Source organism: Ammospiza nelsoni, chromosome 24, assembly GCF_027579445.1.
Source record: "Ammospiza nelsoni isolate bAmmNel1 chromosome 24, bAmmNel1.pri, whole genome shotgun sequence".
NCBI lineage: Eukaryota > Metazoa > Chordata > Aves > Passeriformes > Passerellidae > Ammospiza > Ammospiza nelsoni.
The window spans coordinates 1,958,209-1,981,862 of NC_080656.1; the positions used below are offsets into that span (position 1 = coordinate 1,958,209).

General features: G+C 49.6%; 1 protein-coding gene across 3 annotated transcripts in view; it reads left to right on the plus strand.

Moving 5' to 3' along the window:
* Positions 1 to 23,654, plus strand: part of KIRREL3 (kirre like nephrin family adhesion molecule 3) — a 413,001-nt gene that overhangs the window by 325,253 nt on the left and 64,094 nt on the right. For all 3 annotated transcript variants that reach the window (XM_059488439.1, XM_059488440.1, XM_059488441.1), the window contains one exon: positions 21,374 to 21,531. In XM_059488439.1, coding sequence (XP_059344422.1) covers positions 21,374 to 21,531 — 158 coding nt within the window. The remainder of the gene's footprint in view (positions 1 to 21,373; positions 21,532 to 23,654) is intronic.

The following is a 23,654-nucleotide window of genomic DNA, read 5'->3' on the forward strand; positions in this document are numbered from 1 at the left end:
TCAGGGCTGGTTCTGCTGGAGCAGGGATCCTAGAGAAAGGTGCAGTCTCTTCCTCTGAAGATCCAGTGGAAGAGGCAGCTGCTGTTCCTCTGGGGAATCCAGTGCAGAAGCCGTGCTGGTGCTCCAGAATCTCCAGACTATATCCAGGCAGGAATGCTTGGCTCCTCCCTCTGGGCTCACATGTCCCAATGGGATGCTGTAGTTCTTATCAGCCATGCAGGCAGGGACATTCAATAGCTGTTATCAGCAGGTGTCCCCTCCCAAGGGAGGTGTGATTGTGGTCACTCAAAGAGAGAGATAAGGCAAACTGCCCACTTGACAAAGGTAATCTGGCATACAGATGGTAATTGAAAACATCTTGCATTGCAATCTGGAACACTGTGATACTTCAGTGGGTGCCAGGGCAGGGAACAGGTACCAGGACGAAGGTTGGGAAGGGAAGAATCCTCCGAGGGCGTTGGTGGTGCTCCCATTCCTGCACCACACTCAGTTCCCCTGAGGGCTGGCAATGGCTGAATTAGAGGATTTTCCCCCTGCAGGTCCTGCCCTGGGGAATCAGAGGAGGAAAGTGGGTGTTCTTTATTCACATCACACCTGAATATTCATGAGAGCTGTGAATTATCCAGCTGTGCCACCTGGGCAGGGCTGGGACGTCTGCCTGGAGCCCCCCCCCCCCATTCCTCCAGCAGCCTTGCTGCAGTGAAAGAGAAAATTAACAGCACTTCTTTTGGGGACACTTCCTTCATCCAAATCACTTTTGAAATCTGGTGTACATTGGGTGTTTTATTTGCAGATAGCACTCAGGGTTTGTGGGGAACAGGCAGCCACCTCAAGCCAGGTTTCTAAATCTATTCAACCCATTTGAGGATCCAACAAAGGAGAAACCAACCCTGCTCCAGGCAGGCAGAGCTGAAGTCCTATGTGAGGTGTTCTCCCTGCCCTGCTCCTCATGCTGCCTTTGCATTAGTGCAGCACAGCAAACAGTGAATTGAATTGGTACAGAATGAGCCCAGGGCAGGAGCAGCAGCATCGTTTTCTCAACTGGAATGAGTCATTTTTCTGAAGTATTCCTGCTCTCCTGACCTCACAGCGTTGCTCATCCTGGTCAGGATCTCCAGATGATCTTTGCAGCTCATTGTCAGCTCTAATTGCTCTCTGCTTGGGCTCCAAACATGGACAAGAGCAGAGCAAGGACAGAGGAATTGCTGTGTTAATCCCTGGCTTTGCTAGGCCACCTGATGGCCACTTGGACACTCCTCCTGGACAATTGGGAACGGTCATCCCTTTCTCTTTGGGGATGCTGGAGAACAAAATCACCATAGAAATAACAAACCAATGACTACCTCAGGTGGCAAATTCCAGTGTCAGCCACAGGCCTAATGAGCTCCTGTGAGCCCCCAACAGGAGCTGGCAGGACTTAGCATGGTCAGGATGAGCCACAGGCTGGGAAATCGTGGAATGATGCTGGTGAGTGGCGCAGTGTGAGGGAGGGACCTGCAGGGACAGCTCTGTGTGTGCAGCAAAGCCACAGGCTCTGAGGATGCTCCTCATTTTGTGCTGTGAGCTGGCAGGGTGCTGGTTCCAGCCCTGGATGCAGTGACCAGGGCTGGGGTGGCCACTGGCACTTGCTGGTGTCTCTCCAGCAGGTGGAAGTGGCACCTGTGTCCTCAGCAAGGTCCCAGTGTGCTGGTATTTGGGACTATGAGTCCATCATGTCTGTGCTCTCCCAGAACCTACCCAAACCCACAGCATATCCCTGCCCATGGATCCCACAGAGCTCCCCAAAATCCAGTGCCAGTCCATCATTTCCCACACAGATAAGGCTTTCCCTCCCTTCCATGGCTGCAGATTGTGTGAATGTGCTGGCAGTGCCACAGCCAGGACCCTGGCATGTCACAGATGTGTTTTATGAAAAATCCTTTCCTCTCCTGAGAAGCTGAGAAGCCTCAGGAACAAAATGTAAACAATGGTTATCTGCTGCTGTGGAATGCAACAGGTGCATCTGGGATTGGTCTCATGTGGTTGTTTCTAATTAATGGCCAATCACAGTCCAGCTGTCCAGACTGTCTCGGTCGGTCACAAGCCTTTGTATCATTCCTTTTCTTTTCTTAGCTAGCCTTCTGAGGAAATCCTTTCTTCTATTCTTTTAGTATAGTTTTAATATAATATATATAATAAAATAATAAATCAAGCCTTCTGAAACATGGAGTCAGGTCCTCATCTCTTCCCTCATCCTCAGACCCCTGTGAACACCATCACACCAGTGTGTGCCATGGGTGCTCTCCCACATGGAATGCAGTGGGAACAGCCCCATGTCACTGGTTACAGTGACTGGAGCTGGACAGCTCAACAAAAGCTCCTCAGTGTGTTTTTTTATCTCCTCAAACAATCCTCCAAACAAGCTCTGGCACAAGGGTGGCTGTTTGCAGACATGTATAACCCTTTTTATTTCAGCTGGTTTGTTTGGGAAGCGGCTGCTGTGAGGCCCTGGGATGAGGCTCAGAAACAGCTGCACTGCACAAGTGGCACTCCAGAATCAGATGTCAGGTCCCCAAAGCCTTGAGACTGTGTGAAGGAGTGAGGGAATTTCTAGTGAAAATAAAACTGCTTTGCCTCTCTTATTGGTGTAGCATGCCAGGGTCATGTTCTGAAGCTCTGCAATGCTAAGGACGAGCAATGTGTTGGTTTTCTTGTGATGAAAAGCGCAGCTCCTCCTCGCCTCCGATGCCTTTGGAATCTGGGCTGGAAGAAGAGTGAGAGATGATGTGACAAGCAGGGTACAGCTGCTCTGGATTTGGTGACGCTCAGTTTGCTGGCAGATGTTCACCCCCATCCCTTCTGCTCTGCAGAAGCTGAGCAAGGCTCTCTCTAAACCACTCCAAGACCCCTGGGAGCTCTCCTGGCAGTGCCATAGCCCCATTTCTGGCAAGGGGGTAACTCCTTGGGTGGACAGCTGTGCCCTGCATTCCCTGACCCCTCTCTGGGGTGGAAAGCAAAGCTCAAGGTGGAGGGATCTTCTTGTATGAGGTCACTTTGCCCAGCCTGGGACCAGCCCAGGGCTCCTGCCAGAGGCAATTCAAGAGCTATGCTGAGTCAATCCACCTTTCCCCCATCTTTCCATCTGTCTTTCCAAGGTCCCCCTCCCCCGGTGTCAACACAAGCTTAATGAAAATGCAGCAGATGTTGCTGTGATTTCAATTTACTCAAGATTTTAACCTAATGCAAATACTAGTTTGCATCCAGCTGTGACAAGGCAACCTGTGCTGAGGCCCAACATCCCTGCCTGCAGATCTCCTACCTGTCCCATGGCTGGCAGGGCAGTGACTGACTTCCAAAAATCTTCTCCAGGAGGTTGTCTTGGGACCTGCCCTGACCCAGAATGTGCAACAGGACTTGCAGCACCTCCTGGTGAGGCAGAGTGGGATCTGTGGGAGACATTGAGCATCGCTGTGGCCTGGGTAGAAATACTTGTGTGTGTTTTGGAGGTTTCTCATGAAATGGAGGAATAATTGAGAAGAAGAGCAGTCAATAGCAAGTGATTCATCTGCCAGATTGAGCTTTGCTCTCCCTCTTAGGATTGCAGAAGCCAGCTATGATTTCATGACCTTATCTCCTCTCCGAGTGGGTAAACAACAAACCAACTCCTCTGTTGCTGCCTGGAGCAGCTGGAACATAGTCACAAGCAGATCTGCTTGGTTTGTTTGTTTGTTTGATGGAAAACAAACACCTTCTCCTCTGCCTTGTATTTTCACCACCCGAATTCCTGTGTGTGGGCAGAGCTCCATGGTCACTGTGGTACCGCCAGGTCTGTGACCACCATCCTCCCCAGAGCATGCAAAGCCATGGTCACAGCAATGACCATATTGCGACCATGGCAGGTCACAACATGGTCATTGGGAGGCTCTCTGTGTATGGAGAGCACCCACAGCTCATCCTCCCACTGCCCCCCATCCCTGAAAAACTCTGCACCATTCCCAGCCCTCAGGGCCAAAGCTCTTCAGCACAGGAGGAACAGACCCAGGGAAAGCACAAATTCACATTCCAGTCTTCACCACCTTGCACTTCTCAAAAACATATGGGAACAGGGGACAACAATGTGCTTGCAGAGCCAAAGCAGTGGTTTGCCTCCTTGTGGGACACTTTTCAGATGGTTTTGGTGTTATGCAGACATCCCAGTCCATGCATGCCTTCCCAGAGACTCCTGCCTCCCTCCTGCCAGAATCCTGCAAGCCCATAATGGACTGAGATGGGCACAAGGGGAAGGAAAATCTTCTGTCACTGGAAAAAACACCCTGCATTTCCCCCTGTAGCAAAGCAGGGGAGTGTGGTCAGCGTGGAGCCCATCAGAAATCTCAGCCTGATTAGGAACAGTGATCCCCTGACACGGAGCAGCAATTTACAGCACCATTAGCCCACGCCAGAGAGACAGAGATGCCGAGATTGGCCTATTTTCCGCACCTCTGGAATGCCACACGGCTCGTGAAGGATAAAAATAATTAGCTGGAGCATCTCAGGGATAACTGACAAGTACCCAGGGGCTGGGAGCTCCCCCAATGTGCATTTTGAAAGGGAAGGAGAGAACTTTGCTGAGAGCCGGCTCAGGGCTGTGGATGCTGCCAGATCTGTGGGAGTGGGATGGGATGAGGGGAGCTCAGAGTCACTCCAGCCCTCACACAGGGCCCTGCTGCATCCTGGGCTGAGCCCCTCAATCTGCTGCTGCCAGAGGAGGTTGGTCACACAGGGACAAGCCAGGCTTGGCTGTCCCCTCCTGCTGCAGCAGGACCTGGATCCCACCATCCCTTCTCTCCTTCATCGACCTCTGAGCAGCCTCTCTGCTTTTGGACCTCGTGGTATTTTCTAATTATTAGGCTCGCTAAATGGCACTAGCAGGCTGTCATGAATAATGGGGAGGTGTGGGAACCCAGAACATCCCTCTGGCTGTCCAGCATGGCCAAGACCCCTGCCAGGGGAATCAGAGACCCCAGCACAGAGCCCAAAATGCCTGTGTGGTTTTGATTATGACCCGTGGAGCAAATTACCAACCTTAGATGAAGATCTGCAAGCCACAACAGTTTAAGTAGAATAATAGTGAAGTTATCATGGGGTGAAAAAGTGAAAAAGTAGATTTTGGGGGGTTTTTGGTATGGGGGTTCAGGAGACAAGATGGAGGGAACTGGGCATGTCCAGCCTTTCTCCTCCTTCTTCTTGGCCTCCATCTTCTGCTGTGATGGTGGCACTTTTAGATTGGTTTGGAGTAGAAGCTCACTGTCTAACATAGGTGATAGGTATTGGAAAGTAATTGTAAACATTGTACAGGTAGTTTTTAGTATAAAGACATAACACTGCCCTGGGGGCAGGCAGAGTGCCTGGAGCTGTCCTGCTGGATGGACCTCGACAGGGCAGGAGAAAGAATTTTATAAATAAGGAACAACAAACAACCTTGAGAATGAGAACTGAAGAGCTCTAACTCATTCTTCAAGCACTCAAGCTGGGAAAAGAGACTTTTAACATTCTCAGGGTCACTCTGACAAGCAAGAGATCCCGACAGGGAGGGTTCAGGGACAGAGCTGGGAACTGGCTCCATGGGCTACAGGGATGAGTGGGGAGCTCAGGAAGGAGCTTTGCATCACTCCCTCCCTTCCAAGCCCTCATATCCAGTCAGGACCTCATCCTTTCCAGCCAGTTTCCCTCCAACCTCTATTTGGATCCCCCTCCTCCCAGCTTTTTGCCTCTTCTTCCTCAGTCTATTCTATTTAACCCACCACCTCCAGGCCTGCATGCCCTGTCTCTCTGCTCAGGCACAGAGAGAGAGCTCTGTCCCAAAATGAGAGCTCACAAAGTGATGGAGCCAGTGGTGCAGAGCTGGGTGAGACTTTTTTTTCATTGCTGATAAACTCACTGGGAGCTGTTTGTTGTATGAGTCAAAGCTGGGAAAGCATTCCAACTGGGACAGGACAGCAGTAGCCTTTATGTTCCTGAAAAAGGCCAAAAATTTCACATGAGCCTTTCCAAAATGAAAGGCTAGGCAGGGAAAAACCCAAATCCTGTGTTTTGACATCTTCCAAACCTCTCCTTTTGTGCTAACTCAGCACTTCTTGTTTTTAAAAAACAACCTAAATTCCTGAGTAGGATTTTCTTTCCATTCCAGCACAGTTTCTGTCCTGCCTTCTCCCTTCAGCTGTGACAGAGCAGGGCTCTGTCCTATCCCTCGGGCCAGCCAGCTTTGGGCTTTCTCACCTCTGTTCTCTTTCTCTTCCTTTTGCAGCCAGGACCCAACTGATGAAACCCTCAGGAGGCAGGAGGGGGATGGTGATGGATGCTTTGGGTAGTGCCAGTGGCACCTCTCTCTGTGCTGCCCACCAGGGAAATCCATCTCCCCAGAGTGGGAGCACCCTGGGGCTCCAGACCAGGGGTACAATAATAGTGTTTACTATCATTTATGGGGTTTTTATATATAAACTTTGAGATCAATTTGTAAGTCAAAGTGAGAAAGAGCTCTTGGATAGTGGGAATAATGGGAAAAGGTCTGGCAGAACCCCTCAAAGTGGGATTTCCCATGGAATAAAAAGCTGATACTCCATTACCAACAGCAGCATCACCTCCCAGCTTGCTCTGTGCCCCTGGGGGCTCCTTTGCTGTGACTGAGCAAGGTCATTTCTGCTGCACCCTGGTAGAGCCAAGCACCTGGTGAGCAGGAACTGGGTGTGGTGGATTGGTGAGCAGGGTCCTGGTACAGTGGGAGCAGCAATTGGTGAGCAGGAAGCAGAGCTGGGATGTCATTAGTGCTGTCCTAATTGCTTTGTGCATGTCTCAGTCTAAGGAGGGGAACAGCCCTAGGGGAGCTGCTGCTTCTCAGCCCATAACATTTCAGAGGTGTTGGATAGAAAACCATAATGAGAACTGCCAGAAATAAGAAAACAGTAAAAAAATCAAGCAAAAAAGTCAGAAGGAAACACAACTATTTCTGCTGCAGAAGCTCCTGGGAGCCATCACTCAGACACCTGATGCTCCCTCCGTTGCTCTTTCCTCGCCTCATTTCCCAGGTCAGGCCAAACCTGCTCAGATTCACCATCAGCTTTCAAGAGGAATGAGACCAAAACATTTCCCCTATTGACATGTTGCTGCCTTTTTTTTTGCTATTGATTCCTTAATTAAAAAAGAATAAAATTCCACCAAAGCAGACATTTCTCTGAAACACTCCATCAGTCAAAATAAAAATAAAAAAAGAGGAAACAAAATCAATATCCTATTAAAAAAAAAAAAAAGCAAGAAACACATTTGGGAGGAGATTTTGGAGCAGCCCCAGGTAGTACATCTAGTTCCTTTTCTAACAAGTTCTGTTTGCTCTCCCTTCCCATGCTCTCCAGTCCTTCTTCTCTTCACTGGCGTCCTTTCCTCTGGACTTTTCCCACAAATCCCACCATTTCTGGCAGGGTTATCACTATTTCTAAAGGGTGAAGCCCAGGGAACCTTCCTGTTTCCCTGCAGGGTCCTGTGCACAGGCACCATGTCCCTAAGGATGGGTGACACCTCTATCTTTGTGCTCCTCTCAAAGAAAACCTTTGGTAAATCATGCAGGCAGAGCAAACTCAGAGCCAGTATTCCCAGGATCCTTGTGTCGTGGCTTTAAGCAGGATTCCTGCTTTTCCAGCCCCATTTTCCTGCTACTCTGCAATTTGCAGGCTCTCTGGGAATGCTGTATTAATGGCTCTGGCTCCATGGGGATGCCTTCACAGAGGGACTTGACTGTGAACAGCCACCCCAGGGGATTCCCTCTCAGCAGAGGTTTAAAGATTTGGGTAATTTATCTTAAAGTGGGGCTATGCTAATGGTCTATGCAGGATGAATTATCCTGGGAAAGGCTGCGAGACTGGAGGGCAGACAAGGGCACTAAAGTGTCTGCGAGGCTGAACCTTTTCCCTGTGGAGCTGTACTGCAGCCTGATAAGGGATTCAGACCAAACCCAGACATGTGTCAATGCAGGGACATTGGGATTGATCGTGCTCCATCCTGGGCAGGCTGGGTTTGCTTTGCTCTGAATGTGTGGCCCAGCCACGTTGGAGATAAGGAATTGCACTGCATTGATCAAAGTCAGCTGATGGACGCTGGATGCATCCCTGGGGGTTTGCTCAGCCCTCACTGCAGAGCAGCTGAAGGTCTGCGGAGCCTGTGACCTCTGCAGCTCAGGGGCACCTCCCTGGTGTCCAGCAAGGGACCTGCCACAGCACCATCAGTGCTTCGGGCTGTTTGATCTTTAAATGCTCTGCACGGTGCTTAAAGCAGAGCTGGGGATGTTCGTTGTTTGCCAGAGCTGGATGCCCAGTTCCAGCTACACTTTTCCCAGAGGAGATGGTCAGCATGGCCTCCCTGGGATTCTTGTGTTGTAGGAATGATGGGGGTAGGACAGGACAGATGGACACGAGAGATCTCTGAAGCCAGGTCATGGAACTTGTGGGTTATTGCAGAGGGCCTGAGTGCAGGGCCCTGCTGAGAGCTGCCAGCCACAGCTCAGAGCAGGCCCCAAAGAGGGAGAGAGATATAAAGAGAGAGAAGGCAAGAGCATGGTAAAGAGAAAATGAGAGAGAGAGAGGTAAAGAGTAAAAGAGGATGAGGTTCCCGTTACAATACCATAAATCTTCTTCTCTGCTGAATATTCTAATTCTCACTAACCAATCTAGTACAATATACAAATCCTATAGCATTTCCATATAGCCTATAAGAATCATTACATTACCATACTGTGTTACATTTTAAACCATAAAAACTCCTCTTTGGGCCCCTTCTGCCAAGCTGTAGGGTCTGCTCTGACCCTTGGGCCTGTCTGCAAGCAGAGGGTGTTGTTCCATCAAAAGGGGATCACCTTCAGCCAGCCACATCATTGTTTTCCAGTTGTTCAGTAACTGAGGGATCTCAAAGCTTGCTTTCATTTCAATGTCGCTGATAGTTTCCATATTCTCAAAATCTTTTGCCAGGCAATCATATGTATAATGCTTTCCTGTTTCATCTTCCCCAACACTGTGTTCTGAAAGAGGGAGAGGGTTTAGGACCCTGTCCAGCAGAGCAGTGGGAGGATGTGGGGTGTGAGGCCTGAGGTGGCTCAGGCCAGGTGTGTGATCTGCTCCCAGGTGTGTTGAACAGGGAGTGTTTTCATCTGGCTGGAGCTGCCACAGGGGGGTGAGTCCAGCTGTTTGCAGGCCTGTGGTGCTGGGGAAGGGGAGGGAAGCAAGCCCCTGACAGATCTGGGACATGGGATTAATCTCTTTCTAATTTATGTATTTCATTTATTATTTCTGAGGGTGTCTTACACCTGGGAGGGTTTGGCTGGTACCCAGATCAAAGCTCCCAGCTCCCAGCCCAGCCCTTCCTGCCTCGTCCATCTCAGTGCCACCACAAGGCAGGAGCAAAGCACTGAATTTCCCTGAATTTCCACGTCCCTGTGGGGCTCCCTGGTGTGAGCTGCCCTCGATTCCTCTGCAGCAGCACAGCCAGGGATCTGAGTGGGATTGTCTCCTGGTGGGGGCTGGAAAGAGCATCACTCAACACAATGCACAGCCTGGTCCTGCCAGGGAAGGAGGGATGCAAGAACTTCCAGTTGGTGACCCGCAAATGAGAATGTTCACAGAATCCAACAATGGGAGGAGTTGGAAGGATCCAACAATGGAGGATCAACAGTGGAGTTGGAAGGAACCTTGAAGTTCATTTCATTCCATCCCCTTCTGCCACAAGCAAGGACCTCTTCCACTATCCCAGGTTGCTCCAAGCCCCATCCAGCCTGGCCTTGGACACTCCCAGGGATCCAGGGGCAGCCACAGCTTCTCTGGGCACCCTGTGCCAGGGCTTCACCACCATGAAAGGAAAGGGTCCTGGAATCTCAGAATCTCTGCTTGTCAGAGTGACCCTGACACACGTTAAAAAGTCTCTTTTTCCCAGCCCAGCAGTCAACGAAGGAGTCAGGATTCTTTTGTTCTCATTCTCAAGGTTGTTTATTGTTTCTTATATATAAAATTCTTTCTCTGACATGCTGCAGGTCTGTCTGGCAGGTCAGGTTGAGGCACAGTGGCCGCCCTCAGGGCAGTGTTATCTTTTTATAGTAAAAACTATGTGTACATTATTTACCATAACTTCCCAATACCTATCATCTATGTTAGACAGTGAATTTCTACTCTAAACCACTCTAAAAGTGTCACCATCACAGCAGAAGATGGAGGCCAAGAAGAAGGAGAAAGACAGAACACGCCCAGATTCCTCCATCTTGCGTCCTGAACCCCCATTCTAAAAACCTCCAAATTCTACATTTTCACCCTGTGATAAATTCACTAGCATTCTATTCAAACTTTCTTGACTTGTAATTCTTCATATAAGGTTGGTAATTGTTTTTTCCAAGGGCTAAATCAAAGGCACAGGGGTCTTGGGCTCTGTGCCAGGGTCTCTGAGCCCCCTGACAGGGTCTCGAGTCCTCCAGGGCAGCCAGAAGAATGTCCTGGGTTCCAACACTGGAAAGGGACAGATCTGTCATGGTTTGTCTTTGTTTCCAACAGCCACAGGGCAGACATGAGCTGTAGGCAACATCCCCCATCGTCCTCTGGTCCCACATGAGCCCATCTCCATCAGTCACCATGCTCTGAGGTCTTGGGAACCTCTCCATCCCTCCAAACTCACTCTGTGCTGATGTCAGGTGCTCAGCACTTGGGAACAAGGATCCATGCCCAAGAAAGGGTGGTTGGGTCAAGAAATTGTCTCATCATTGCTGCAGAGTGGGGTAGGAGCTTTCCCAGCCCTGCTGGGTCCATCCCAGCATGGAGAGCACAAGGAAACAGCCTAAAACCCTGGGGAACCTCCACCCTTCCTAGTGACCCAAACTGAACAGGTGTGGAAAATCTTCATCCTTTCCCTCAGTTTGATCTTCCTGCTGTGCAAACAGCCAGGGACAGATCAACCACAGGGAAAAATCCTTCCCTGTGAGGGAGGTGAGGCACAGGGTGCCCAGAGCAGCTGTGGCTGCCCTGGATCCCTGGCAGTGCCCAAGGCCAGGCTGGATGGGGCTTGGGGCACCCTGGGACAATGGGAGATGTCCCTGCCCATGGCAGAGGGTGGAATGAGATCTCTTTAAGGTCCCTTCCAACCCAAACCAATTCTGAGATTGTACAAATGAAAAGGCTGAATCCTCCTTGCTTGAAATGGCAGTCATACTTCAAATCCTAGGCACAGGAAGTGCCAAACTCCCAGCCTGGCCTTAAGTCTTGTCTCTTCTCACTCTTTCCTGCTCCCAGTTTCCTCAGTGACACATCCCAGCAGCTGGATCTGGGTTTTCTCCAGCCCTGGGCTGCAGCTGGGAATAGCCATGGCTTTGGGACAGGGAATGGCTTAAGGGGCAGCACATTACAAAGCTGTGGCCTTCAAGGGAAAGAGGAGGAAAAAGGAAAAATCAGCCTTTCACCTTAAAAACAAATAAAAACAGTTCTTCCAGACCCTAAGGAAGGTAGAATCCCTCCACTCTTCAAAGTGCAGTCTGGGAATGACAAAGCACCACTGGGACGTCTCCAACCCATGCTGGGGTGCCTGGCATTAGTGAGAGCAGGCACTTCTCTGCCATATGAGTCTGGAACAGCTGGATCAGACCAGGAACCTGCACATCCCAGACAGGCCAGGCAGGGAAATGCCACAGGAGAGGGGAGGGCAAAGCCTCTGCAGTGAGCAAGTGAATCAGTACCGGGGCCACAGGGTGAAAATGAGATCCTGAGCTGGAAATTCACATTTCATTCTGTCTCCTTGTACCTGAGCACCACACAGGAGCCCGGGACTGAGGTGAGAGATGCAGCAAGGCTCAAAATACAAACCTCCCCTGGCTCTCCTCAGCCTGCAGGGCCTTGGGAAGGGCTGTGCCCATCCTGGCATCACCCACCCACTCTGCCCTGGATGCAGGCTGAGACAAGGAGATGTCCTGCTGCTGCACAGGGAGTGGTGCCTGCCTTGCTCTGGGACCCTTCCAGCTCCCTGCCAGGCCCATCCCAAGGGAAATGCAGGATTCAGCTGTGCTCAGGCTCCCAGGCCTGGAAGGTGCTGTTAGGATAGCAAATAGCACAGCTAATTAACAGAAGAGGTGTTGGCTAATGAGCTCAAGGCACATGCAGCCTCAAAACAGATCCACATAATCAAGCCCCAAACCTTAACGAGCAGGTCCCAGTCTCCCATATCACCCCAGTGTGCATCACTGAATTTCCATGGCACCTCCTGGGAGGAGAGAGGCAGGAGTTCTCCCCCCATCCTGCAAGAGAGGGGATCTAAGAGCAGCTCTCACTAGAAGGAGGGGACCAGCTCAGGGTTTTGCTCCTGTTTTCCCTTTTTTTCCTATTTTTTATGAACAGTAATAATTCCCCTCTTTTTCTATTTCTTTTTTCTTTTTTTTTTTTTTTTTTTTGTCTCTTTTTTTTTTTTTTTTTAACAATTTGAAACTATCTGACACATGGGAAAAATAATGAATTCGGTTTTTCGCCTGCGTTCTCTGATCTGTCAGTCTGCACCGGGGAGCTGCATGCAGGGGGAGGAGGAGGCCGGGGTGCTGGCCTACATTGGGGAGATAATGATGTTCCTGCTGATCCCCCTCCCAGGAGAAGGCTCAGGCATGTCCTGCAGCTGAGGAGAGCCAGGGTTTGGCTTAGCCTTTTCTTTCAGCTTTGTATTTCTCTTTGTGGGAGGCTGGTTTTCAGCTACAGCAAAGAGAGATGTGCTTGGAGCATCTCTGCAATCTCCCAATTCCCAGGGGCTCCTGGATCCACCAGGGCCCTGCTGCCTCCAAAGAAGATTGACCCAGGGCTGTGCTCTTTAATTTCAGCATCTCTGCCCATCACTGTAGGATCAGGGAGGATGCTGCAGCCTCTGTTCAGTCCCAGATTCATTTGGAGAGTTCCAGAATAATTTTGGCTGGGAAAGACCTCCCAGACCATCCAGTCCAACCTGTGACCAATACAAGAGTACTGAGTGCCACATCCAGCTGTTCCTTGAACACCTCCCGAGGTGGGGACCCCAACACCACGCTGGGCAGCCCCTGCCAGGGCCTGAGCTCCCTTTCCATGGAGAAATTCCTCCTGATGCCTAACCTGACCTCCCCTCATGCAGCCTGAGGCTGATTCCTCTTGTCCTGTGTGTTGTTCCCTGGGAGCAGAGCCAGACCTTCCCCTGGTTCCCCTCTCCTGTCAGGGAGTTGTCCGCCCTGAGCCTCCTTTTCTCACAGAAGATCCCAAAAATTTGGGACACCCAAACCACAGCCCCCTGCCATCCCTCCAGTGCAGGGGGGGTTGCACAGGACAGGCACAGGCCTTGGTGCAGGGCAGCTGGGCAGAGCAGGAGGCCTGCACAAAGCTGGGATGAGGGGATATTCCAGCTGGGAAAGCCTGGGATTCAGAACACCTGGTCTATCTGTGCCTCAGTTTCCCCTGTGCCCAGAGCACCTGTGGCTGCCCCTGGAAGTGTCCAAGGCCAGGTTAGACAGGGCTTGGAGCACCCTGGGATAGGGGAAGGTGTCCCTGCCCATGGCAGGAGGTGGAACAAGATGAGCTTTGAGGTCCTTTCCAGCTCAAACTGTTCCAGGATTCCATGATTTTATACTGGAGGGGCATCCCCAGCGCAGGGATCTTGTGTGTGATAGGGGCTCTTATCAGTAAATTTGATTCCATCAGTGGTAACAAGGCCAGGTGGGCAGGTAATTTTTCCTCCACTCCTCTCCCATGCCTGCTGACACATCTGGGGAGCTTTGCCCTGACTTTCCACCATGCTGACAGGCAGAATTGGAACCATTAATCATGGCTGTCCTGGAGCACGGGCCCACCTCTCTCTTTATGGGCAGCAATCTTCAGTTTCCAGGCAGGCAGGGCACACAGCAAAGCAAAACAGCTCCCTCCAAATCTGTCCTGAGTTAGGGCTTGGCAGTGGCTGTTCCATCGGATATGATCCATCCAAAACCACTGCCTTGGTGGGCAGAATCAAACAAGGACCTGGCAAATGCAATCTATTCTTTGGCATTGTGCTGCCCTTTCAACTGGGAGAGGAAAATTTTAAGTTTTTTACTCTTTGCAGAGTGAGCATTCCACATAAACAATCTGTGAAAAATGCCAATCACTTGTTTTTAAAATTTCAAAAGTTTAATAGAAAGAAAATGGTTATTAAAAAATAGTAATACAATTCGAGTAATAACAATTTGGACAAATTGAATTAGGACGATATGAGGCAATAAATACAAAGAGTTATGGACAGTCTGGGTGCCTTTTCTGGGCAGCACAAGCCCAAAGAAGGACCCACATTAACAGAGGATTAACCCTTAAAAGCAACAGCCTGTTGCATATTCATACACCTCATACATGATGCATAAATTCCATTCAAACACAGGATTCTGGTCATCCACAACTTCTTCCTCTGAATCCTGACAGCACCTTTGAGGCAGGAAGAAGTTCATTTCTTCTGATAATGGAGCAATAAATTCTTTTCCTCTGAAAGATTCAGGTGTCCTGTGGCTGCTATCTCACTGCAAGTCCTTTCTTTAAAAAAGTATCCTACATAGCATCATTTCTATTTTAACATTTTTTCACAATCTAAAACTCTATTTAACACACTACTTAAGAGAATTAATACAGCATTACTTTCTAACACAACACATATAATATTCACTTTAATATCTGTGAAAAGCCAATCATAAAATACATGCATTTTTCACACAATCCATACCTGGCCAGCTCCCTGCCTGCACAGCATCTGGATCTTTGTTAAAGTGTGGAAGGGGGCTGCCAAAACTTCTTTCTCCTTGCATAGAAGGCTTTTCAGTGGAATACAAATGCTCACTTATCCCATGTCAGATCTGTTTGTGTGCTCTCCAAAATGGATCCTGCCCAGACCCAGCTCTCACAAAGGATTTTAGGACTTTGACATTTGATTTAATTCCAATCCATTGTGAAAACTGAATATTTAAAACTCTCTCTAGCCAAGAATCTAGGAGCAAACCTCAGCATGGAAAAGCAAAGAGTATTCCAGTGATATTCCTCAAAATGACCTGGAGAGGGCTTAGATGGAGGAAAATCAGCCCCTCCAGGGCAGTGAGTGGGAAAGCTGAGCTGTGCTTTGCTGCAGTGAGATGAAACCATCTCTAGGAATCATTTCTGAGTTTTAGGGATCTTCATTCTCTTTCACTGGAGAAATCCATCCTGCTGACCCTAGAAATGTGGAACATGTGAGACCGGATGAAAAAACCCACATCATTAGGAGAAAATAGGGGGGGAAAGGGGGAGAATTTTAGGAAATATTAATGGCTTGTTTTTCATGAGCTCCTTAATGTGAGGAGGGTCCATGAATGAGGCTCAGCTGCAGAGACAGGAGGGAAACAGGGACACAGGTGCTTGGGGTGGAGAGGAGGCAGCAGCCCTGGCAGCCCCCCAGCCCCTCCTGCTCACACACAAATACACACTGAAGTGCCACAAGACAAATAGGACCGAGAGAGAGATGCACTATTTAAACTTTCATCACTATTTTTCTCCCTGGCTCCCTTGTTTCTTTTGATTTATTTTTTAGTGTGTTTTCCCCAGGCTGTGCTGTTTGCCTGCATCTCTTTCCTCTCCCTCTCCTGGCAGCAGTTCTGGAGCACCAGGAGCTGCCCAGCATTTTTCAGGCTCTCCAGGCTCAGCTCCCATGGGCAGGGGGCAGGAATGAGGCAGCAGAGGCTGGGAAAGATGTGGCCAGGACACAGCAGGGACAAGAGGGAACCTGTAGCCACAACATCCTCCTTTTCCCATCCATCCCTGACCCAGCAAGGACTGGGGGACAGCTCTGTACTGCACAGAGCAAGAATCCCAGCCCAGGGTGGGCGACCCTGCCAGGGCCTGCCATGGGATGGATGCAGGCAGGCAAAGCACCAGCCTTGCATGCCATGGCAATCTCAGCAGGGCCAGAGGCTGGCAGCACACAGAGGGGGATGGATGCTTGCAAGCAATGCCAGAGCTCATCCCAGAGCCAGTGTGGCCTCTGTGAATTGGCTGTGGACAGCATGGACTGGGTGGTTTTCAGCCTGTTGTGTGTAGGGAAGGTGCAGAGAGCTCCAGGGATTGTTTTATACAATCACAGAGGCATGGAATGGTTTAGCTTGGAAGGGATCAGTGCCACCCCCTGCCATGGCAGGGACAGATTCCACCATCCCAGGCTGCTCCCAGCCCTGTCCAGCCTGGCCTTGGGCACTGCCAGGGATCCAGGGGCAGCCACAGCTGCTCTGGGCACCCTGTGCCAGGGCCTGCCCACCCTCACAGGGAACAATTCCCAATTCCCAATATCCCATCCAGCCCTGCCCTCTGGCACTGGGAGCCATTCCCTGTGTCCTGTCCCTCCATCCCTTGTCCCCAGTCCCTCTCCAGCTCTCCTGGAGCCCCTTCAGGCCATGTGAGGGGCTCTGAGCTCTCCCTGGAGCCTTCTCCTCTCCAGGTGAGCACCCCCAGCTCTCCCAGCCTGGCTCCAGCCCTGGAGCAGCTCCATGGCCTCACTCCAGCAGCTCCAGGTCCCTCCTGTGCTGAGGACTCCAGAGCTGGGTTCAGGTTCAGCTCTAAGGATGGGGGCTCACAAGGGCAGAGCAGAAGGGCAGAATCCCCTCACCCACCCTGCTGCCCCCTCTGCTGGGGATGAGCCCAGCATGGGAAGATGAGGATGAGAAGAGTGGAGCCTCCTCCTGCTGAGCACCTGCAGACAGGATTGGTCTCCAGGTTTCAGATGTAGGATGCCAAGGAAGATCTGCTCAGTCAGACTTGAATATTCCCCACTGGAGTCAGGAGGGACTCTGAGCCCTGTGTTCTCCCCATTTAAACTCTGACCACTCACTCTGTGTGGTTCGTTTTTCCTCACCTGCCAAATCAAAAGGACTGAAATCCCAATTGCATCAGGAAGGGGAGAGGTAGAACAGATGCAGTTGGCATCCAGGGCTAGGTTTCCTCCAGATCTTAGGTCACTGAGCCCCACAGTCCTGCCCCAAGTCCCCACTTGGTGCTGCCCTAAGAAGCCCAGCCCGTGACAATGCTCAGACAGCAAAATCCCTCCCTTTCAAGTGTTGGACAAAACCTAAGAGTGTGTTTATATCCTTCCTAGCTCTGAAGAACTGCTGGAAATCTGAATCCTAAATGTGTAAAGGCCTGATAAATGGAAAGCTGAGCACTCCTGGAGCTGTAAGCTGCTCTGCAGTGGTTTAGGCCCTCACAATTTGCAGCCTTCAGGGTTGATAATACAGCGAGACCCTGAGCAGTGCTGGAAAGCTCTGCCAGAAACACAATCCCTGTAAGGGGATTCTCTTATCCCGTGTAGCAAGCTTCATCCTAAAAGCAGTTTTGTGTTCTAGCCCCTTTTCCTCCCCGTGGAAAGCTTTCCTAGACACTTGATGAAACAGAGAACCATCTTTCTCCCCCAGCATCCAAATTTTCCTGCTTTTTCCTTTGTCTTCTCCCAGCCTACTCCTGGTTCTTTCACTCTAACTCATGCCAGTGAAGCCTCCCAGCCTTCATTTTGCCAATTAAACAACCCAACCTCTGCTGATTTCACCTGGTAGGGGAGCTGCTCTTTTCCTTTGATCAGCTCCAGGGAGTTCTGCAGCCATGAGTGTCACCAAAACACCCCAGAATCTCAAAAGCATCGTGCAGAGCAGCACCACTAAAGCTCCAAAATGCCCCCAAGGCTGGTGGGGAAAGCAGAGACTGTCTGGGAAGAGGAGGCAGCTCCCTGCAGCTCTCAGGCAGAGAAGAGGATGCTCGATTCCAAATGATGCACAGAAATGATACCATAGCAAATTAACCCTTTTGTGACCGTGTTCACAGGGGTCCGACAATGAGGGAAGAGATGAGAATGCTGACTCCATGTTTCAGAAGGCTTGATTTATTATTTTATTATATATATTATATTAAAACTATACTAAAAGAATAGAAGAAAGGATTTCATCAGAAGGCTGGCTAAGAATAGAAAAAGAATGATAACAAAATCCTGTGACAGACAGCTGGACTGTGATTGGCCATTAATTAGAAACAACCCCATGGACCAATCATACATCAACCTGTTGCATTCCACAGCAGCAGATAACCATTGTTTACATTTTGTTCCTGAGGCTTCTCAGTTTCTCAGGAGAGAAAATCCTAAGGAAAGGATTTTTCATAAAAGATGTCTGTGACAGCCTTATCCAAGGGATCTCATTCCACAGGGGACTCTTGTGCTGAGTCCACACCAGCTGAACTCTCCTTGCAGACATTTGGCTCAGGGCAGCCCTCGGGGGCTGCTCACCCCAGCAGGTGTTGGGGTTGAATCACTTAACTCTGAGAAGAGGTTGGCCCCAAGAAGAGGAGGTGGTTACACAAACCCAGCAGCAGCGAGGCACCAGGCACAACCCAGGAAAACAGCCTTAATTAGGGAAAATGTGCTGCTGGCTGCAGGGCTGTTTGCTTGCTGCACTTCCAGGACCTGGCTGCTGCAGGATCCTGTTATCTCAGCAACTCTTGCTAATGACTAAGGCTCTGCTTGCTTGCCACATCCTTGTCCAGCTGCTGGGAGCGTTTAAAGACATCCAGGTCATTCCTAAAGGCAGCCTTAGCCTGGGGTCTCAGCCCAGCAGAAGAATTCTGTGGGGGTCACTAATTAACCAAGTTGTGCAGAGTGGGACAGTGTGCAGGAAAGTCTCTAACAAGTAATTTAAAAAGCTGATGAATGCACCAAGAGCACCAGCATTTAATTGTGTTTCTTTGTGATGATGTGCTGTAAGTGCACTTCTCCAAAGGGCAGAGACCCCAAGCTGTCCCCTCTCATCCAGGCAGCCCAGAGCTATGGAGAATAGACTGAAGCCTGTCCAAGGCTGGTTTTAAAATATTCAGCAATTCCTGTATTTTGACAGAAAATGAGGGGTTTGGCAGGGAGAAGTTTGTCAGCATTTCTTGGGAAAATTTTGCCTGCAGTGAAGAGAGGGACAAGTGTCCAGCTGAGGTCCTGAGGGCAACGTGAGGAACAGGAGACCTCCAGCTGGGGTGATTCACCTCCACATCACTCTCATGTCCATGTGGGGATAATTTATGGGGACTGTCACCCCATGACAAGCTGCATGTCACAGACTCATGGAACCATTCAGGCTGGAAAAGCCCTGTAAGCCCATGGAGTCCCATGTTCACCACTAACCACGTCCCCAAGTGCCACATCCAGGGATGGGGACTCCACACTGCCTTGGGCAGCCTGTTCCCACCTGACCATCCTTTCAGTGAAGGATTTTTCCCTGATATCCCAACTACACCTCCCTGGTACACTTGAGGCCGTTTCCATGCAGCTTTCCGCTCCTGTGGGCTGGAGCTGTCCTGGATCTCTTCTCCATCATTTCAATCTTCCTGGCCATGAGTGAGTTAACTTCATTTGCTTTGCTGTCAGGAATAACCCCCCCTGCAACCCCAAACAACTCTTCCTATTTATATCCCTGGTTTAATCAGGAAAGTTAGAGCTTCCATAGCTGCGTGATTAAAAATTAGGAGACCAGATTCTGTAGTGGTGCCTCATAATAACAACCAATCCTGGGAGCACAGTGGATGAATAATGGATCATGGCTTCTTGCTTTCCCTCCTTTCTTCTTCTCCCCTTTTCATCTTTTCATTCTTCTCCTCCTCCTCCTCCTCGTCCTCTGCCTCCTCTCCCAGGCTGGAGGTGGAATGGGGAAGAATGCATCCATCCTTCATACTGCAGAAGTTAGAGAGACATCACTGATTCCTCTTCATCAAACCCTCCACCCCAAGCAAACTCCCTGTTAGGGAGCCTGGAGACATCAATAATTCACAGATACCTGGAGGACTGGGTGACGAAAATCATTTACTTGGGAAGAGATCACCAGAACCCATCCTCTCCTCATCGCCATAAGCAGCTCCTCAAGGCTGGCTGCTCATCCCATAGGGAGAAACTGGAGCAAAACTAAAAACTGAGGATTTCTGGCACGGGCCTGACAAGTGATTCCATGTTTGTTTGCATTATGTTCTCCCCTGTCCCATAATATCCCCTGGTGGACACTCTAGATTGCTTTGCAGGGGAGATGTTGCTACAGGAATACCAGTGAAAAAAGTCAGGAATGTCAAACATCCCACCATAAAAGTTCCTTCATTAAATTCCAAGATAGTCTTCAGAGAAAGATTTGTGGGTTGGTTTTTTCCCCACTCTACAAGATGAATTTTCAATGTTTTTTACAAGCAGAGGTCAAATTCAATTAATGGATTCAGTGAGGGGAAAAAAAACTATTGAACAATGCCAGATTTGGGTTTAAACAGCATAAACTCATCCCATGAAATAAAATAAATAAATCTTAAAAATTAAAATTCATACCTCCTTTATAGTTAAATAACCCCAGAATGGAGCAGAATTGTTCCCATTTTCACATCTCAATGACAGGCAGGCAACTAACCCAAACCACAGATTTTCACTTTCTTGTTCCACTCTTTTAGCCTGAGGGAAAAAAAAAAAAAAAAAAAAAAAAAAAAGAAAAAAAAAAAAGAGAGAGAGAAAAAAGGAAAAAAAAGTACATTTTGGATCCGTGTAGAAAAGCTTTTTCCCTGGTCCATGGGTTCCACCCACTGAGCTGAAAAATCCCATTACTCCCAGTGCTTGGCAGCCGCTGTGCACAGCAGGGAGTGCCCACAGCACATCTGCAAATCCCAGCCTGGGGCAGGCAGCCACCTCTGCCTTGTCAGGGACCATAATCCCTTCCCAGCTCCCACCCCAGCCCGGTGCTGGAGATTCTAAATCCTCCCCATCCAACCACGAGGCAGGGGCAGCTCAGGAGCAAAGCCAGGCTTGGGGATTGCAGAGGGGGCTTTGGTCCCGAGGCCTCAGAATCTCTGCTGCTCACAGTAGAGATATGAACAAGCTTCTTTTTCCCAGCCTGGCTGTCGAAGGAGTCAGGATTCTTCTGTTCTCATTCTCAATAAGAATTATTTTTCCTTTCTCTGAGGTTCAGAGAATGTGAAACCCAGAAATATTCTCGGGAAGAATTGTGCCTTGCTTTCCTCTGTGAAGAGAAATGCGATGACACCAGGCGTTGAGGGTTTAGTAGCCCTTGGTGGATTTATCTGCCACAGACCTGATCTCTCATATTCCTGCAAAGCTTGAAGCCACCTGGCCCAAGTCCCCTCATAAACTTCTCCAGTTGTTGCTGCTGGAGGTCAAATCTGAGGCAGCAGAGCAGCAGAAGGCAGGTGGCTGTAACTGAGGACAGGGGTGGCACTGCCATGGCCATCCCAAACCATCTGAGAGGTCACAGGGCAGCCCTGGCAGCTCAGCCCCACAGATGACTCCAGGAAGGTGGGGTTCATGCTTCTAATGGCATTGTCTCCTCTCTCCTGTTTCACTGCAGTTCCTCCAGATGACCCTGTCATTTTGGGGGGGCCCATCATCAGCCTGAGAGCAGGAGACCCCCTGAACCTGACCTGCCACGCAGACAACGCCAAGCCAGCAGCCTCCATCATCTGGATGAGGAGGGGAGAAGTCATCAATGGAGCCACCTATTCCAAGGTGAGGCAGGATGGGGCTGGGACAAGTGCTCGTGAGAGGGCACCAGGCCTGACACTTCACACAACCCCAAACATTTGGGGCAGCGCTCTTGTAAGAGCCAAAATGAAAGACGTGGGACTCCAGGTGGCTCTCCAAATGCAGTTTATTGTATCCAAAATGCAGTTTATTCCAGCCAAGAGGTTACAGCAGTCCAGGGTGGTGGGTGACAGAGCTGTGCCCACAGCTGTCAGCTCCAGCTGCAGGCAGGCCTGGAAACCTGCATCCCTCATTCAGGCTCTTACTAATGGCACCCTACATTGGGCACCACTGTAAGAGCCGAAATGAGAGATGTGGGACTTCAGGGGCTCTCCAAAATGCAGTTTATTGTATCCAAAATGCAATTTATTCCATCCAAGAGGTTACAGCAGTCCAGGGTGGTGGGTGACAGAGCTGTGCCCACAGCTGTCAGCTCCAGCTGCAGGCCTGGAGACCCTTTGGTTTTGGTTACATTGCATTCTATACTTTTCTTTTGGTTACATTGCATTATATACTTTTCTTTGCCGAGCATCTTAAGACAGTAGAACCAATCTATACCTTAACTATTATCTATAGCCTATCATAACTACTGTAATTACCATATTCATGTTACTGTTCTCCAATCACTAGAAGTTAGTACATTACAGTTTAAGCTGGAAGTTGTTTTTCAGTTTTCTTGCAGTGGAAAATTCTGAGATCTTTTTTCTACTTGCAACTTTGCTGACTTGTTTGCCTGTGCTCTCTTTCTGCTTGGTAAAAACATCTTCTTGTTTGGGGTGGGTTTATCCTTTGCTCTAAGTCATAAAAACCCCTTCTAACTAACACACCCTTTGGCTCCTTGGTTATCCAGTAAGACTGGCTCAGCAATTCTTTTCTTCTATATCAAAACTTGCTTCCATCTCTATTCCTTCTTCAGACTCTACATTTAAAAATCTTTCTGCCAAGCACACATATCTGTGAGACTTTCTTGTCAAACTTTCATCCTTCCCAACAACCCTCAGCTCTGCAAGCTCATCCCTTCCCACTGGGGAGCCTGGGAGGAAAACAGTCAGCAGGATGCAGTTGAGGAGCCACAAACTGTCACCAAAATGGGCTCTGCTCTGAATTTGGCTTTTTGTACCTTCTTACAGATTGTCATCCCCTGGTGTGGCCACTTCTCCCCCATTAATCCCACCTTTAGGGTGTGGTGTTAATGCTGTGTGCAGCAGCACTGACCCAGCCCTGGTTCTGCTTCTGCAGTAGAAGCTCTGGATCAAAGGGGTGGTTGCAGTGACATGTGTCCCCTCCTCCAAGTGCCGTTTTCCATGAAAAATTGTCAGGGTTCTTGGCATTTTTAAAATTTAGACAGAAAATCTTTATTGGGTCATGAAGGAAATAATCAAAGAGCAATCAGCAGCACACTGGGAATGGGACCCCAAATGTTCTCCTGTTTATGGGCTCCTGATGGCTGCTGAGTGTGAAAGATTCAGTAACACTTGACAGTTTTAATGAAATTTTTCTCGACAGCAAAATTCAAAGCCTAAAATGGGTCAGTTTGCAGCCAAAACTTCAAAGTGGGCAGTCAGAGCCATTCCTCGAGCTCCCAAAGATCTTTAATAAACATTTCACCCTGGGCTGCCACTGTGCAGCCTCCATCCAGCTTCATCCCAGCAATACCCTGATTTGCTGGGGAGAGCAGAGGAGGCAGAACACCCTTCCTTCCTCCTCCCTCTCCTCCTCCTCCTCCTCCTTGCTGAGCTGAGCTGCTTCCCTGCAGCCAGGGGTGAGCAGGGGAATCTGCCCCATCTCCCTGCCTGCCACGCAGAGGAGAGGAAGCACTAATTAGAGCCAGGGAGAACTGACCCCTCTATTTTTCTCTCTCTCTCTTTCTCTCTCAAATGGAGTGGAATTAATTAAAATCCAGGCCATTGATGTGCAGTTGTTCACTGCTTATCCCCCTCACCCCCAGCCTTCCCTTCCAGGGCTGGCAGGCCCTGAGGAGACACATTTTGAGCCCTCTCCCTTTCAGATCCACAAGGGGGAATGCCCATCTTTAAAATATTTCCAACAAAACACCCTTCCAAAGCAGAGTTTTCCAGGCTGCACATCCATCTCCCACAGCACAGAGA